General features: G+C 44.6%; 1 protein-coding gene across 1 annotated transcript in view; it reads right to left on the bottom strand.

The window, feature by feature from the left end:
- The window catches only part of efnb3b (ephrin-B3b), a 92,844-nt gene extending 88,649 nt beyond the window's left edge, over nucleotides 1–4,195 (bottom strand). Inside the window, exon 1 of the mRNA XM_020642780.3 lies at nucleotides 2,665–4,195. Within this exon, the coding sequence (XP_020498436.1) occupies nucleotides 2,665–2,813 (149 nt within the window). The 5' untranslated portion in view covers nucleotides 2,814–4,195. The remainder of the gene's footprint in view (nucleotides 1–2,664) is intronic.
- Nucleotides 4,196–13,580: the final 9,385 nt, after the last annotated feature.

Genomic DNA, 13,580 nt, shown 5'->3' with positions numbered 1-13,580 from the left:
TGACACATGTTTCCAATTTGCTACGTCTGGTCACTGAACTGGAGGGGGGGAGGGGGTGACGGAGCGAGGTAGAGATAGAGACAGGCGGAAAGTGACAGGAGAGGAAGAAAAAAAAAAGAGGGGAGAGATGGAAGGGGAGGGCGGGGTCAGGGGGGGAGGCAGCTTGAAGAAGAAGAAAATGTAAGAAAGAGGGTGAAAGGTGGAGGAGAGAGAGGGTGAGGAGGAGAGAGAGAGGGCGAGGAGAGAGAGGGTGAGGAGGAGAGAGAGAGGGCGAGGAGAGAGCGGGTGAGGAGGAGAGAGAGAGAGGGCGAGGAGGAGAGAGAGGGTGAGGAGGAGAGAGAGGGCGAGGAGGAGAGAGAGAGAGATAGGGTGAGGAGGAGAGAGAGGGAGAGAGAGAAAGAGGGAGAGAGAGGGCGAGGAGGAGAGGGAGAGGGAGAGAGAGGGTGAGGAGGAGAGAGAGGGTGAGGAGGAGAGAGAGGGTGAGGAGGAGAGAGAGGGTAAGGAGGAGAGAGAGGGTTAAAGGTGGAGGAGAGAGAGGGTGAAAGGTGGAGGAGAGAGAGGGCAGGGAGGAGAGAGAGGGTGAGGGTGGAAATTGCTCATAGAGGTGGAAAAGAGAGACAGGAGTAGAGGCGGTGCAGGTGGACGGTCTGAGCTTCAAAGCAGCCTGCAGAGGTCCAGAGGTTAACAACGTGACAGTCCATTTGCTCCATACAGATGATGTGAACCATACATGTGCTGCTGCACCTGATTGATACACACTACTGCTCCTGCTTTACAAACCACATGTGTGTGTGTGTGTGTGTGTGTGTGTGTGTGTGTGTGTGTGTGTGTGTGTGTGTGTGTGTGTGTGTGTGTGTGTGTGTGTGTGTGTGTGTGTATGGGCTCAGGATTCCAACCAGTGGAAGATATATATACACTACTTGGACAAGCATGGGCCCTTAACATATTTCAGCCCAGGGCCAAAGCCTGACTTCGCCCTGAGGCAGCTGAAACTGGAGTAGTGCTCTTGTCATGTAGAGAGCGAGGAGTACATGGAAGTGTGTAGAAAGAGCCAAGAAAACAAAGTGGAGGAATGACTAAGCTGATTAACTGTGAATGAGAAGCTTCATGAATGAGCTTCAGAGTATACAATAGGCTTTGTATTTTCAATATATGAGCGAGCAAATCAGTGCAGATGAATATGGAGGCTGGCGTCAAAGCCACCACCCCTCTAATTGCCCAGCCAGGCCCCCCGTTCACTAAGCCCTGTGACACCCACCCCAACGCTAAACTCCATTAGGAGACAATCACCTGGAAGGCCTCAAAGAGCCCGGGCTGTTGGCTTCTCAGTGAAAATTACCCTCCCGTGTCCACATTCTGCTCCCTGTCGGGTGAATCCACCCACTGATGACAAAGAAAAAAAGCCCCTCATTAAGGGCTTCATGCCTGGCTCCACAGCGGGGGGGCCCACGCACAGTCACATCTGTGGAGAGTGGAGAAACCAGGCAGGCCGTAGCCTACAGCACAGGGAGGCATTAAAAACCTGTTAGTGTTTGAAGAAGCCCCCTGGCATGGGTGTGAGCTGGTGGTGGCAAGTTCTGGTAGGCTAGCTAAGACTGTCTAAATATGCTTTTATGTTTTTGTTTTTTTTATGTATTGAAAATGAGTCATGTTTGCATAGATACAAAGGGGGGCCTCCAGAGACCAGTATTTCCACAAAGCTGATAGCTCGGTGGCCCAAATATTGAGCTGAAAAAATGTCATTGTCCCAGTTTGAGGCCTGGTGAGAGAAATTGAGGCCTGGTGTCACCTCTATACAAGCCGCCCTATTATTCTACATAGCCCCCCCACCACCCCAACCTTCCTACCCTGAAGGAGAACCATTCAAACACTGGGAAATTGGCAGAGGTGTGAGGAAAGTGGTGTCGGTCGTTAAGCCGAGCCGGGCCGGCCCGAGAGGTGTTTAAAATGACATTTCCTCAGCTAATGCCTGACACCTTCTCCAGAGGCAAGAGAGAGAAAAATGCAAATGAGCAAGGCATGGCAGAGTGGGCAGACGCGGGTTGTTCATGAGGCCTGCGGGCTGGGGGGGGGGGGCTAGACTTTAATCAAGGTCATCCAGCAACTGCAAATTAGAGCATCTCACACACACGTCTTTATGATCCTGCGCACAGTTTCTGTGTTTCCTGGCTTACAGAGACTTTAGCAAACAAGAAGTACATCTGGATGATCCTCAGTGATCAACGTGAGGGGGCGGGGGGGCAGACTCAGACCAGCTGTGAACCAGAGGAGCCAGTTTCTGCTCACAGTGTGTACGTTTATCACATTTCACTGTTTATAGCGAAACCCTGTTGGATTCCAAACAATGGTGATGGAATGATGTTATGTTGGGGAGAAAGTCAAGGAACTGGCAAACTACATATCTTCTTTAGAACAATAAACACAGTGAGCCTGTTGAGTTAGTGTTTTTATGTGTTTCTGTGTTACTTTTTAGGCACTTAGCTTCCAATGAATGAGTCCTAAATCCCTCTTTCCAAGAACAAGATGTTTACCACCCTTCTAACATGCAACCATAGTCATTATTCGACCCCCCCCCCCCCACCCGTGGCTGCAAACTTCACGTTCAAACCTGCAAAAGAAGCAACCAGTACAATGTGAAGGTCTGTAAGTGGGGTTTGCTCTTACCTTTCGTTCAGAGAATTCCAGTAGATAGGCTCCATATTGCTGGCCGTCGTCCCCAGTAAATCCAGTAAGAATACCAGAAGGATCCACAATCCATTCCCACTTCTTTGACACGCCATCTCAACCCTGACACCCAGCATATGTAGCCCCATTTGAAAGAGAAAAACAAAAAGGGCACTTTTACTGTGTTTTCAGTGCTGATGCAAGGAGACTCTCAAAAACAATGGATATGTGCGACTGCAGCCGAGCAGGCTTTAGGTAGAGGCAGTCAAAGTGTGAAGTGGAAGCCTGTTGTATTCAACCTCATGGATCCCAAAAATGTAAAAATTAAACCGAAACCAGACCCGAAAAGGTTGCAGGGAAAACTTGTTCAATCCTCCGCGCCTGGATCTCCAGAAACGATCGTTTTTTTCTCCGCGTCCACGATCGTACTATTTCAGTGCCAATCCCATGACTTTCCCATTAATTTGTCATTAGTCCTCCTTTTTTTTCTGAATCAGCGCTCCTCAACTCAAATATAACTCCAAGGAATCGAAATTTTCTGACATTTATCGCCACCCAGGAGCTATGTGTGCTTCTTTTCGGTGCGCCCTAATTGTCTTTTTCCGAACAATGTTCCCTTGTTCTCTGTGCCGACTCTGTGTGATTTCTCTCCCATTACCTTGTTTTCCCGCAACAAGATCCACCTTCCAACATATAAGGCAGGGGCTGAAAAGAAATCTTATCAGTCTGTTAGAAGAGAATTAGTCGAGATCAGGCCAAAAAACTGTGCCAGCTGAAGCGTTTAAAATGGAAAAGATGTCACTGGTGTCCACAGCTCCATCCTCATAAAGACATGTTGATGCTCGGTGGGCTTTAGTCAGTCAGTGCGCATTACAATCCTCATTCTCATCTTTGTGAAATACTCAGGTTGAACAACGGCTCGTAAATCCGAAAATCCTTTGGAAACCGATTCCTTGAAAATAAAAAATAGAAACAAAATCAGGATCCAAATCGTGGATAAGTCCCAGATTCAAATCGAGCTACGACCCAAGACAACTGAGAGAAACAAAACCAAAGAGCTAGAAAAGCATCCTCGCTGTGGTCATGTCGCATAAAGGCCAACGTGAAACTTGTGAAGTGATTAAAAAAAAGAAGATTCGAGCAGCACGCATCAGTCCGTGTTGGAAATTGAAGCCTGTCTGATGCAGCGCGTCGTTTGGAGAGCTGGACGCGCTTTCTTCATTCGTTATCTCATCCGTCTCTCTGCCTCAGAATCCCACTGCTTTGACTTGCCCTAATGCTCGCAGCACATTGACAGACCGACTGGCTTGTTTGAAAGAAGGCGGGGGGAAAAAGGGGACGTGGATGAATGAAAAAAAAATCCCCATCCTCCGACTGGCAGGCATGGGCGCACTGATGGAGCGCAATTCTTCCTGGCTTTTTTCGGGGGGTGGGGGCGGTATCGAGTCCCTTTCAGCACCTCCTCTCTCCTCCTCCTCTCTTGGTTTCAGGGGCCCCCCAACTCGGACCTCTGGACTCCCTGGCGCTCTATTCTGCCTCCTTTTCAAACGCCGAAGAAGAACCTCCCCCCCCACCTCTTTAGACGCTCGCCAACGTGCGCCCTCCTCTGCTCAGCGCCGTGATGGAAGAACACCAGCGCCCTCCATGTATTAAGTGGGCATCACATGAGGCACTGGCACAGGATTGCATTGAAAAAAAAGTCGACCTGAAATTTAAGAGCTGTATTTCACACAGAAAAAAAAGTCCTTTTAGGAGTGTTTCAGGTTTATTAGGGATGAAATGCGCCTCAAGGTACATATTTAAAAAATATTACTACACTATTTTAAAGGATAAAGTTCAATCCCACAGTCAAACTATGAGTAACATGCACATATTTGGAAACTGTTGCTTATATAAAAATAAATACTTAATTGAAAAGAATGACGTCACACTTATTATAGGACTGGTTTCACCTCAGACGTATGCAGTCCAGTCTAAACAAAAAGGATCCCCCCCTCTCTGTCTGTGTGGAAGGATGTGGACCTAAAGGAAGAGTCCCAGCATCCAGCACCGACACTTTAAAGTGGGTCATCCACCTTCATGAGGTACAGGATGAGCCGGCTGACAGGCCCCCCATTGAGGGACCACACCAGTGTTTACACTGAGGCCCCTGCAGCCAAAAGAAAAGGATTCACTTAAACAGACACTGCTACACACAGACAGAAACATGTAGGCAATTAGAGATGGAGGACTGTCAAATCCGTGGCTGTACTGCCCCCATGTGGTAGATACAGAGCATGAAATTGACTGGACTGAATGTCAGGTTGACGGTGTACACTCTGCAAAGTCAATGAACTCATATGTCTGGCATTATTTTAGGCTAACTGCTTCTCATTTCCTTCATTTCCTTACCTTACTTAAATCCATTCACTTTCTGTGATCTTACACTTTTTCAAGCGCTGAAACCCCAGATATGTTACTCTAGATTAACCATTTTTGTGAATCCAAAATGTAGATATTTTGAAAAGAGCACTTGGGGTTTTTTTACACATTATTTTCATATTGTTCTTCTCTAAATAACTTTAAGACTGTCAATGTGATGCTTAATGTCATTGGAGGCTCTGGAAGGGACTTTTAGAAGAAAAAAATGATGATGTCATAGATCTGCGATCAGTTTTGTTTTGTCTTTTGGTGTAAGATTTAAACATGTGTTTTTACAGTATATCCTTTGGTTTCTAAATGAGAGGAGTTGAATTTAAAGAAATGACCCTTTAAGAGGAATTTGAATTGCATTATTTAGAAACGTAGGAGCCATTTGGAGTTTGAGCAATTTGAATAGAAGTCTGAATTTTGAGCTCCAAATGTGACTTTTTTTTCTTTTAACGTGTTCTTTTGAGTGCCTCAAATTTTGTGAAAGTGCGATGTACAATCTGTAAAAGTGCCACTTTAAAAAGAATGATTTTTGCCGCTCTTTTCCCCCCTAAAAATCATCTTTAATTACAAAACTTACTGCAAGTGCTCATACATGTGTGCTTTTCTTAAATTGACGGACTTAAAGAAGATTTTTCTGTTACGATAAGAATGCACAACACTTCTCAAATTGTTATCCTGCAGGACACATTTGAATACTAGTGTGCCCAGATGACATTTTCAAGTACAAAATCATCCTGTACAAAAAGCTGAGCAGCCTGCAACGCTCCGACATAATGCTGAGTCCTTGAGTTCTCCAAACTCCAGCTGCACAACAACACAATTACAGAAAACATCCAGAGAGAGAGACACTAAGAAAAGAGACCTGTAATGCTTTTCATGGAAAATATTTCTCTTAGAAAAAAAAACAGTGGGAGGAAACACTCAATGCAACACCTCCTGCTGTTACTGCACTGTCAGGGAGCGAGGGGAAATGAAAGTGAGATTGAGACAGAGGGGGAGCACGGGGAGGGAGGAACAAAGATTATACAGAAGTCAGGTTTACAAGAGCTGCAGACCTGACGCTTTGTTGTCTTGCTCAAAGGCGCTTCAGCAGAGCAGAGGAGTCGTCTAACACGGACTGAGAAGAGGACTGGAGAGTAAGACAAAAGTGCAGACTCTTTTCTCCGCAATGCCCAATTATAGCATGCTTTCAAGAAGAATTGTAATTGCAGGTTATGGGATCCAAACAAGCAACAAATACAGCATTGAGATTTTATAGAGCCAGTCATGGAGAGAGAGAGAGAGAGAGAAAGACAGCATTGATGGAGCTGTTTCTGTTGAGCTGGCCTCCCAAAACCTTGGCAGGGCAGATGACAGAGCTAAATGTAGTGGAGGAAGACAGACTGGTTTATAGACAACAGTAGTTCAGAGGTGGAGCTGGCATGAAAAACAAACCTTCTGCTCTGTCTGGGAATCTATGTGTGTGGGGGAAACTGGCAGAAATGTGGCTCTCGCTGGCATTTGTGTTTGTGTGTGTCGAGGATGAGTCATTTTTTTTTTTTTTGAAACTGCAGAGCTATAAGATACGACCTACATCAGACCTGCCACACTGCTGAAAGACTGAATACACTTACACTCAGGAGGTATAGTGAACCTAAGGAGTGTGAAGATGCATGTGGTTATTACAGCTTATTTATTGATGCTGACCTCATTTACTGCACCGACCTTCAACTCTTCTTCATAACCGCATCCGCTCCCCGGTGACTCTGGCTCAAGTCTGCTCCAGCTGCCAGACCACACTGCGCGCACACACACACACACACACACACACACACACACACACACACACTATATGAACTATAAACACACATGCAGATAGGCATGTGCATCCCTTTCACATAGCGTGATGCAAACACAATCAATTACAGTAAGAGCTTTGTTAACATTCTGCATGTGAGGATTATGGTTAGAGAACAGGAACACACAGAAAGACCTCAGACAAGAAAACATGCACCCTGATGGGAATGAAATTCACACTGAGGGTGGTTGCACAAGTGTGTGCATGCACGAGGGGGGGTGTGGGTCGGTGTCAGAGCATGGCACCCTCGCCCGCCTGCCGGTTGATAGATCTCAGCTGCACGTCTTTATCCTTCAGCATCTGTCTGTCCCTGTGAGTTTCCTCATCTTTACACACATGCACAGCGCCGCAGCAAGAACGGCTCCCCTGCCAGCCAGCACGCACACGCACACGCACACGCACACGCACACGCACACGCACACGCACACGCACACGCACACGCACACGCACACGCACACGCACACGCACACGCACACGCACACGCACACGCACACGCACACACACGCACACACACACACAGCTTCCTGTGACAGAGACGGGGGTGGTGGGGATTAAATGAGGTGAGGGGTTGTGCAGATCACACTTATGGATTGCACAGAGCGACTGGTTGATTCTGCATTAGTAAACAATTTGTACCTGACAGCTGATCTCCCTCACACATCTACCTACATTTGCATATTTAAGCAGTCTGCATGTTTGTTCTTGTTTTGCTATACTTATGAGGATTATTCATCGGCTGCAATCATTCTCTAACCTTGAAAAAAACCACCACAAACAGAAAATAACTTTAACCCTGCAAGGTCACACTGCAGGATTTCGAAATGCAATCAAATCAGTTTCTGGTGTTGCTGTCCAGGTTTCTTTTATGCAGGAAGTTACTTGAACTCATCACCCCTCCTCCAGCTTCTGAGAAAAATCAAGTTAGCCTCTGAGTTGACTTCAGTTGACGCTCACCCTAACCCAGATATTCTGCAGAGATCTCCACACGTCACACTAGTTCTGAACAGATTTGGAGTGTGTTGTAACTAATTCTCCGGGACAAGCATACTAAATCTGCCTGACATTTGAGTGGGATGTGGGATTCTTATAATGCACAATGTCATTTGTCAGAAAATGAGAAGTTGCTTCCTGCAAGAAAAATTATAAAAAACTGCGAACGCAATCTGTGGAATTTGGATAAAAATGATTTGTTTAGAAATGTTTTCCTATTGTGGAGTTTAGCTTCAGCTGGGATTCTATCAGAATAAATACAATAATCAGAGAATAACTCAGGACGTGTTTTAAGTTATTCGCAAGGACCCACCAAAAGGACCCCGACATCATACCTAGTTATCAGCTGTTGTTGTTTTTTTCAGATTTGCCACCCAACTTTTAAAGTTGATACAAACCTTACTGGCTGACACTTCCTGTCTGTTAGCTGTTGAATACTACACCCAGAGGCTTTTGCTAGCTTTCTTGACAGCCCAAATTAATTATCACATTACTCACAATAACAAAGCTGGTGTTCCCATTGTAATGGAGTCATTTTAACTCATTACCTTGAAACAACAAAGCTTGTTTCCTTATGTCAACGGGATCATTTCCTGGTTATGTAGAAGACATTTTGTAGGCTGGTCCCTGTTGGAGGCCAGATCCCCGACATGCCCCACGCTAATGACATCAGTCAAGCCTATTTCTATTTTTTGAGCTTTTTCAACTCTTAGAATACAAGATGAATAAGTCGGGATCTCAGAAAACAACAAACAACAGGAATACCGGAAAGTACTTGTAATCACAGGAAAGAGTAAAAAAAATCATTTGTATGTATGCATGTCCGCTTTGGGCTTCCGTAGAATAGCCTCAAACGCCTAACTAGCTCCTTTTAGTTTGTTTAAGGTCAATAACTTTTAAAAGCCTAAAGAGATCAAAACTATCAGGGGGTTTCATAAGGAAGCAAAGATAAGAACAGACAAAAAAATAAAATGAACTAGCAGAACATTGTTTTTTTTCTGTCCTCTCAATGATCTTCCTTCTTCCTGTTACGGTAAGAGAAGTGTGGACTTTGTACATAACACTGCCAGATGTGAAATGTTATTGCAGTCAAGTGTATCCACTTAGTGTCCATGGAGTCAACAACAAGCTAGTTATAGGCTGCTCAACAAACGCTAAATCCTAACACTATGAAGCCCTTTATGAGGTGCAGGGCACCAACAATGTGCCTACCTGGGCCAATTTCCTCCTCATCCTGACTTTATGAGACTATTTGGAGCAGGTACACACACCTTTCCCTCCTTCTCCTCTGTGTACCTTCTTCTCTCCCTTCCCCTGCCTCCTTTTTCTTTTCCTCAGCGTCTCCATCCTCTTCCTAATCTCCTCCTCCATCTGTCTCCTCAGTTCCAAGCAGAGCTCCTCTGACCTGGCCGAGTGCTCCACCTGTTCCCCCTGACACCGCTCCGCCTCCAGCCGTGTCAACCGCCCGACTTTCTCGGTAAGCCTCCCCTCCAGCCACCATGGAGAGGCGGATGAGGAAGGGAGGGGGGTGAAGAAAGGTGTAAAGAATGGACAGATGCTGGGACAAGAGAATGTCCAATGTAGCCTGAGGGCGGGTAGGTGGATGAGTTCAGGCCCTACTGTTCTACCTTTTCTCCCCCCAGAGGGCAATTACACAAGCAACTACTCTGCATGTGGCATCACACACCCTTGCTAAAGCACCGAGATCACATCCAATCTGTCAGGGTCAGCTGGGAGAATTGAAGCTTAATGTACTTCAATAGACCAGCCCTCCTGATAAGCAGCTACAGGGATCGCCAGAGGGGGAAAGGGAGAGCAGGATGCCATGATGAGGTGAAGAATAAAGGCAGACATGCGAGTACATACTTAAGTTTATTCTATATGCATTAAGGCTTATATCGGAAGCTTGATCCAAAGGCAACTGGACTGGTTGAAGATCTTCAAATTAACCATGACCTGGATATCTGAGAACCTACACAAGATATTAAGGCTTATATATACGTGAGAAAAAAAATCTCAGTGCAGAGCTTCTCATCTCCGTCTGCCAGCCAGAGTATAGAATACCATGAAATGACATCTTTTCTCCGTATTAATCTTGCTAGCTACTCCAGATAGATGTTCATGTGTGTGCCTCCACATCTGGAGTGGATAAGAGAGGATCAGACTGCACAGTGAAATGAAACCTCTGGTGCTCTGCTTTTTCCCCGGCTTCAGAGCATGTGCATGAATACAGGTGCCAATTATTTTCACATCTAATGTAAACCAGAGAACAAGGACGCGTCAATCACCGCCGCTGCCTGGAATGGAAATGGGATATATTCATATGAACGCGGCTATTTTGGCAGCTGATGAAATGGGTTGGTGGGGACTTATAAAAATATCCCTGCAGATTCGGGCTTTGTAAGTAAAACCTCAAGTCATCTGAACTTCAGACTGGGCTGTCTATAATGAGCCGAAAATGTGTCGGTGTGAAAATTGCGTTTCTACTCCTGACTGAGAACAATAAGGGGTTTCATTTTTATTTTATTTTTTTAACACATGCTCATAAAGACATTCACTATTCTGGGGTTTGGCTTCTGACTTAGCTCGTGTTAACAGAAGATGCCATTGATCATCATGTAGGAAACTCATGGAGCCTGACACTAACTATTCAATTCAATTCAATTTATTTTTGTATAGCGTCAACTCATAACAAGTGTTATCTCAAGACACTTTACAAAAAGCAGGTAAAATACCTTACTCTTTGTCTGTTAACATTACAAAAGAGCAGGTAAAAAGACCTTACTTATTGCTATGTTACAAAAAGCAGGTAAAAGACCTTACTCATTGTTATGTTACAAAAAGCAGGTAAAAGACCTTACTCATTGTTATGTTACAAAGATCCGGCCTATCCATCATGAGCACTTTAGCAAAGCAGCAAAAGTTACAGTGGTAAGAAAAAACTGACTTATTGAAAGAAGAAATCTTCAGCTGGATCCCCGGCTCATGATGAAACAGCCTTCACAGGCCTAGACTGCGCCGGGCTTGGAAAGGGATAGGGGGAGAGATGGGATAAGGCAAACCGTCCATCAACAATCCAGTGGGGGGGGGGGGGGGGGGGGGGGGAATAATATGCTAACGTCAGAATGCAAACATGCTCATACTGAAGGTGCTATCATATCAAAAAGCATAGGCAGAAAAGTTCAACTTATTTGAAGTCTGCACAGTATATATCCTAATTATCACAATTATTACAAAGACAATTAGCAAATTTGACCTGGTGATGGCCCTTAATGAACCCATGGTTAAAAAAAACTTCCTTTTTTGGCTTCAGGGGGGACATGCTGATAATATTCCCTTTTGATTTGTATTTAACACATTTTGTTATCAAAATAAAGAATTGGATTTTTTTTTTTTGGGGGGGGGGGGGGGGCATTTTCTGCCTTTATTGGAGAGATAGGACCGTGGATAGAGCTGGAAATCAGGGAGAGAGGGAGAGTGGGGAATGACATGCGGGAAAGGAGCCACAGGTTGGATACGAACCTGGGCCGCCCGTTTGAAGGATTATGGCCTCCATACATTGAGCGCACGCACTAACCACTGCATCCCCAGCAGCACTTATCGAAATAAAGAACACATCGTATAATTTCCTAATATGTACATAAAAAATAATGTTTTATCTGGTTTGTTTTCTCTCTTTTTTCTTATCGCAATATATATCACAACCAGAGTTTTCCTATATCGTACAGCACTGTCTTGTGAACAGAAGCTGCGCTTCCCAGGGTATACACTCAAAAAATAATGATATAGTCAAAAATGAACACCAATTTTAAACGTTTTGAATAATACACACTTGTTCTTACCAAAAGACTTCTGTATATACTATCCAGGAAGTGTTTTATCACGTTTTCAGATATGTGCAACCCTAATTTTGAAAACCTAAAGCAGTGTCTCTTATAGAAGATATTTGAAAAATATAACTGTTATTCATCTGCATGAAAAGAGGGACCTTTGTTGTTTTAAGAGTGGATTTAAGCTGGAGGTAACATAAATGAAGAACTATTAGGGACCAAGGACTGAGCCTTGAGGAACTCCACAGGAAATTGGGAGGTGGAGCAGTGCATCACCCAGATGCCCTTTTGTTCCCTTTCCACAGTTACATACTACAAGCAGGGATGCTGCCTCCATTTTCACCTAGTCCTCAGGCTTTTGGAAAGTGGAATACTGAATATCAGGGTAACTCTTCAAACTGTCATGAATGTCATTCAACTCATGTTGAGATGACCGGGGTCAAACAGGTGACAAACTCACCTCCTGTCTGGGACAAAATATTATTCCACTGAAGCCAACATTTGGTTGCAATCTGTCTCCTTGCTTTATGCTTTTTTTTACTGATATGTTTCCTTAAATTGTGAGTTGTAGAGTGAGAAGAGTACCAAATATGTGTCGAGCTGTGTACATGCCAGCAAATAACACACTGAGACTGAAGAAATCTGGATGTTACAACTGTACTCTTCTGGTGTGTCAGTGCCAGGTCGGAGTGAAGCCTTATGCCAAGCGCCTGCCAAACACATCGAAAGACTCTCAGAGATAAAGGAGCTGTCCCTTTGACAATTTGAGAAATGTCATGTATGACAACCTCTAAAAGCCACAGCGAATCTGTTCCCTCTGCTTCATGTTCTAAAAAAGCCTTTTCCTTTCAAAGGCAGCATGAGAGTGACAAACCAGAGAGCGGTCTAGACATTTTAGCATCTCAAACTTCAGAGCTGCGTGTTCCCTTTTTCCCCTCCATGCTAATTCAGACGAGGTCACGGTGCTGAGTGTTTGCTTGAGCGCTTCTCTGTGGGATTAGGCGATTCAACAGGCAGACAGTCATTTGAATAATTGTTTTCAAATGTCTTTCTTAATATCAAGATCCCATTACTTACTATTCCGCACACTCGCCGGTGATGAGCCCTGGGACTGTTAAGTTTGTGTGCATGCGCCTGTCTAATGGAAGGCACTTATGCGAGGCCATGGAGACTCACTCAGGATGCGACATAAATGGAGGCACAGAACACAGAAACACAGAACACTTTATGTGGATTGGCTCATTAACTGCACAAGTGGAAAGACTACACCGCGGCCACCTTGGGATGAAGATAATGGCTCTGCTGTCATCTGTGACAGCACTGAGGTTTGGGGCGAGCCGGCTTTCTGAAGGCAGTGCAGATACACATACAAATAAGATATGGACAGACATAAAAGATTAGCATTAAAAAATAACAAATGCTCAATGTAACAGCTTGAATTTTGTTATTGGTTCAGTGGAATAGCCTTTGACAAATCTTTAAACAGCAGGACACTGCAGAACACATTTACATAGAAATCAATATAACAAGCTGCGGTTTTAAGCTCAGAAGGAAGCATGATGACATTCATAATACACACACACTTATATACCATTGGTTGTACTTTCAGGTTGTAAGGTTGGCTAATGTGACTTTGATGAAGTGTGTCATGAGATACATCCAACGCTGGGGGGGGGGGGGGGGGAGGTAGGCACTGGGGGGATTATCCTGTTCTTGTTCTCCTTATTTAATATTTTTACATAAAAATAAATAAATGGAGAAAATTAAACATTGTGGCCTTTAAAAAAGGAATGAATAAAAATGATGGAATAAACACCATGAGAGAAATGTATGTGCATGTGATTGAG

This window comes from Labrus bergylta, chromosome 22 (assembly GCF_963930695.1).
Source record: "Labrus bergylta chromosome 22, fLabBer1.1, whole genome shotgun sequence".
In the NCBI taxonomy this organism is placed as follows: domain Eukaryota; kingdom Metazoa; phylum Chordata; class Actinopteri; order Labriformes; family Labridae; genus Labrus; species Labrus bergylta.
Note: the sequence above shows the minus strand (reverse complement) of the source record. Positions and strands in the feature narration are given on the sequence as shown.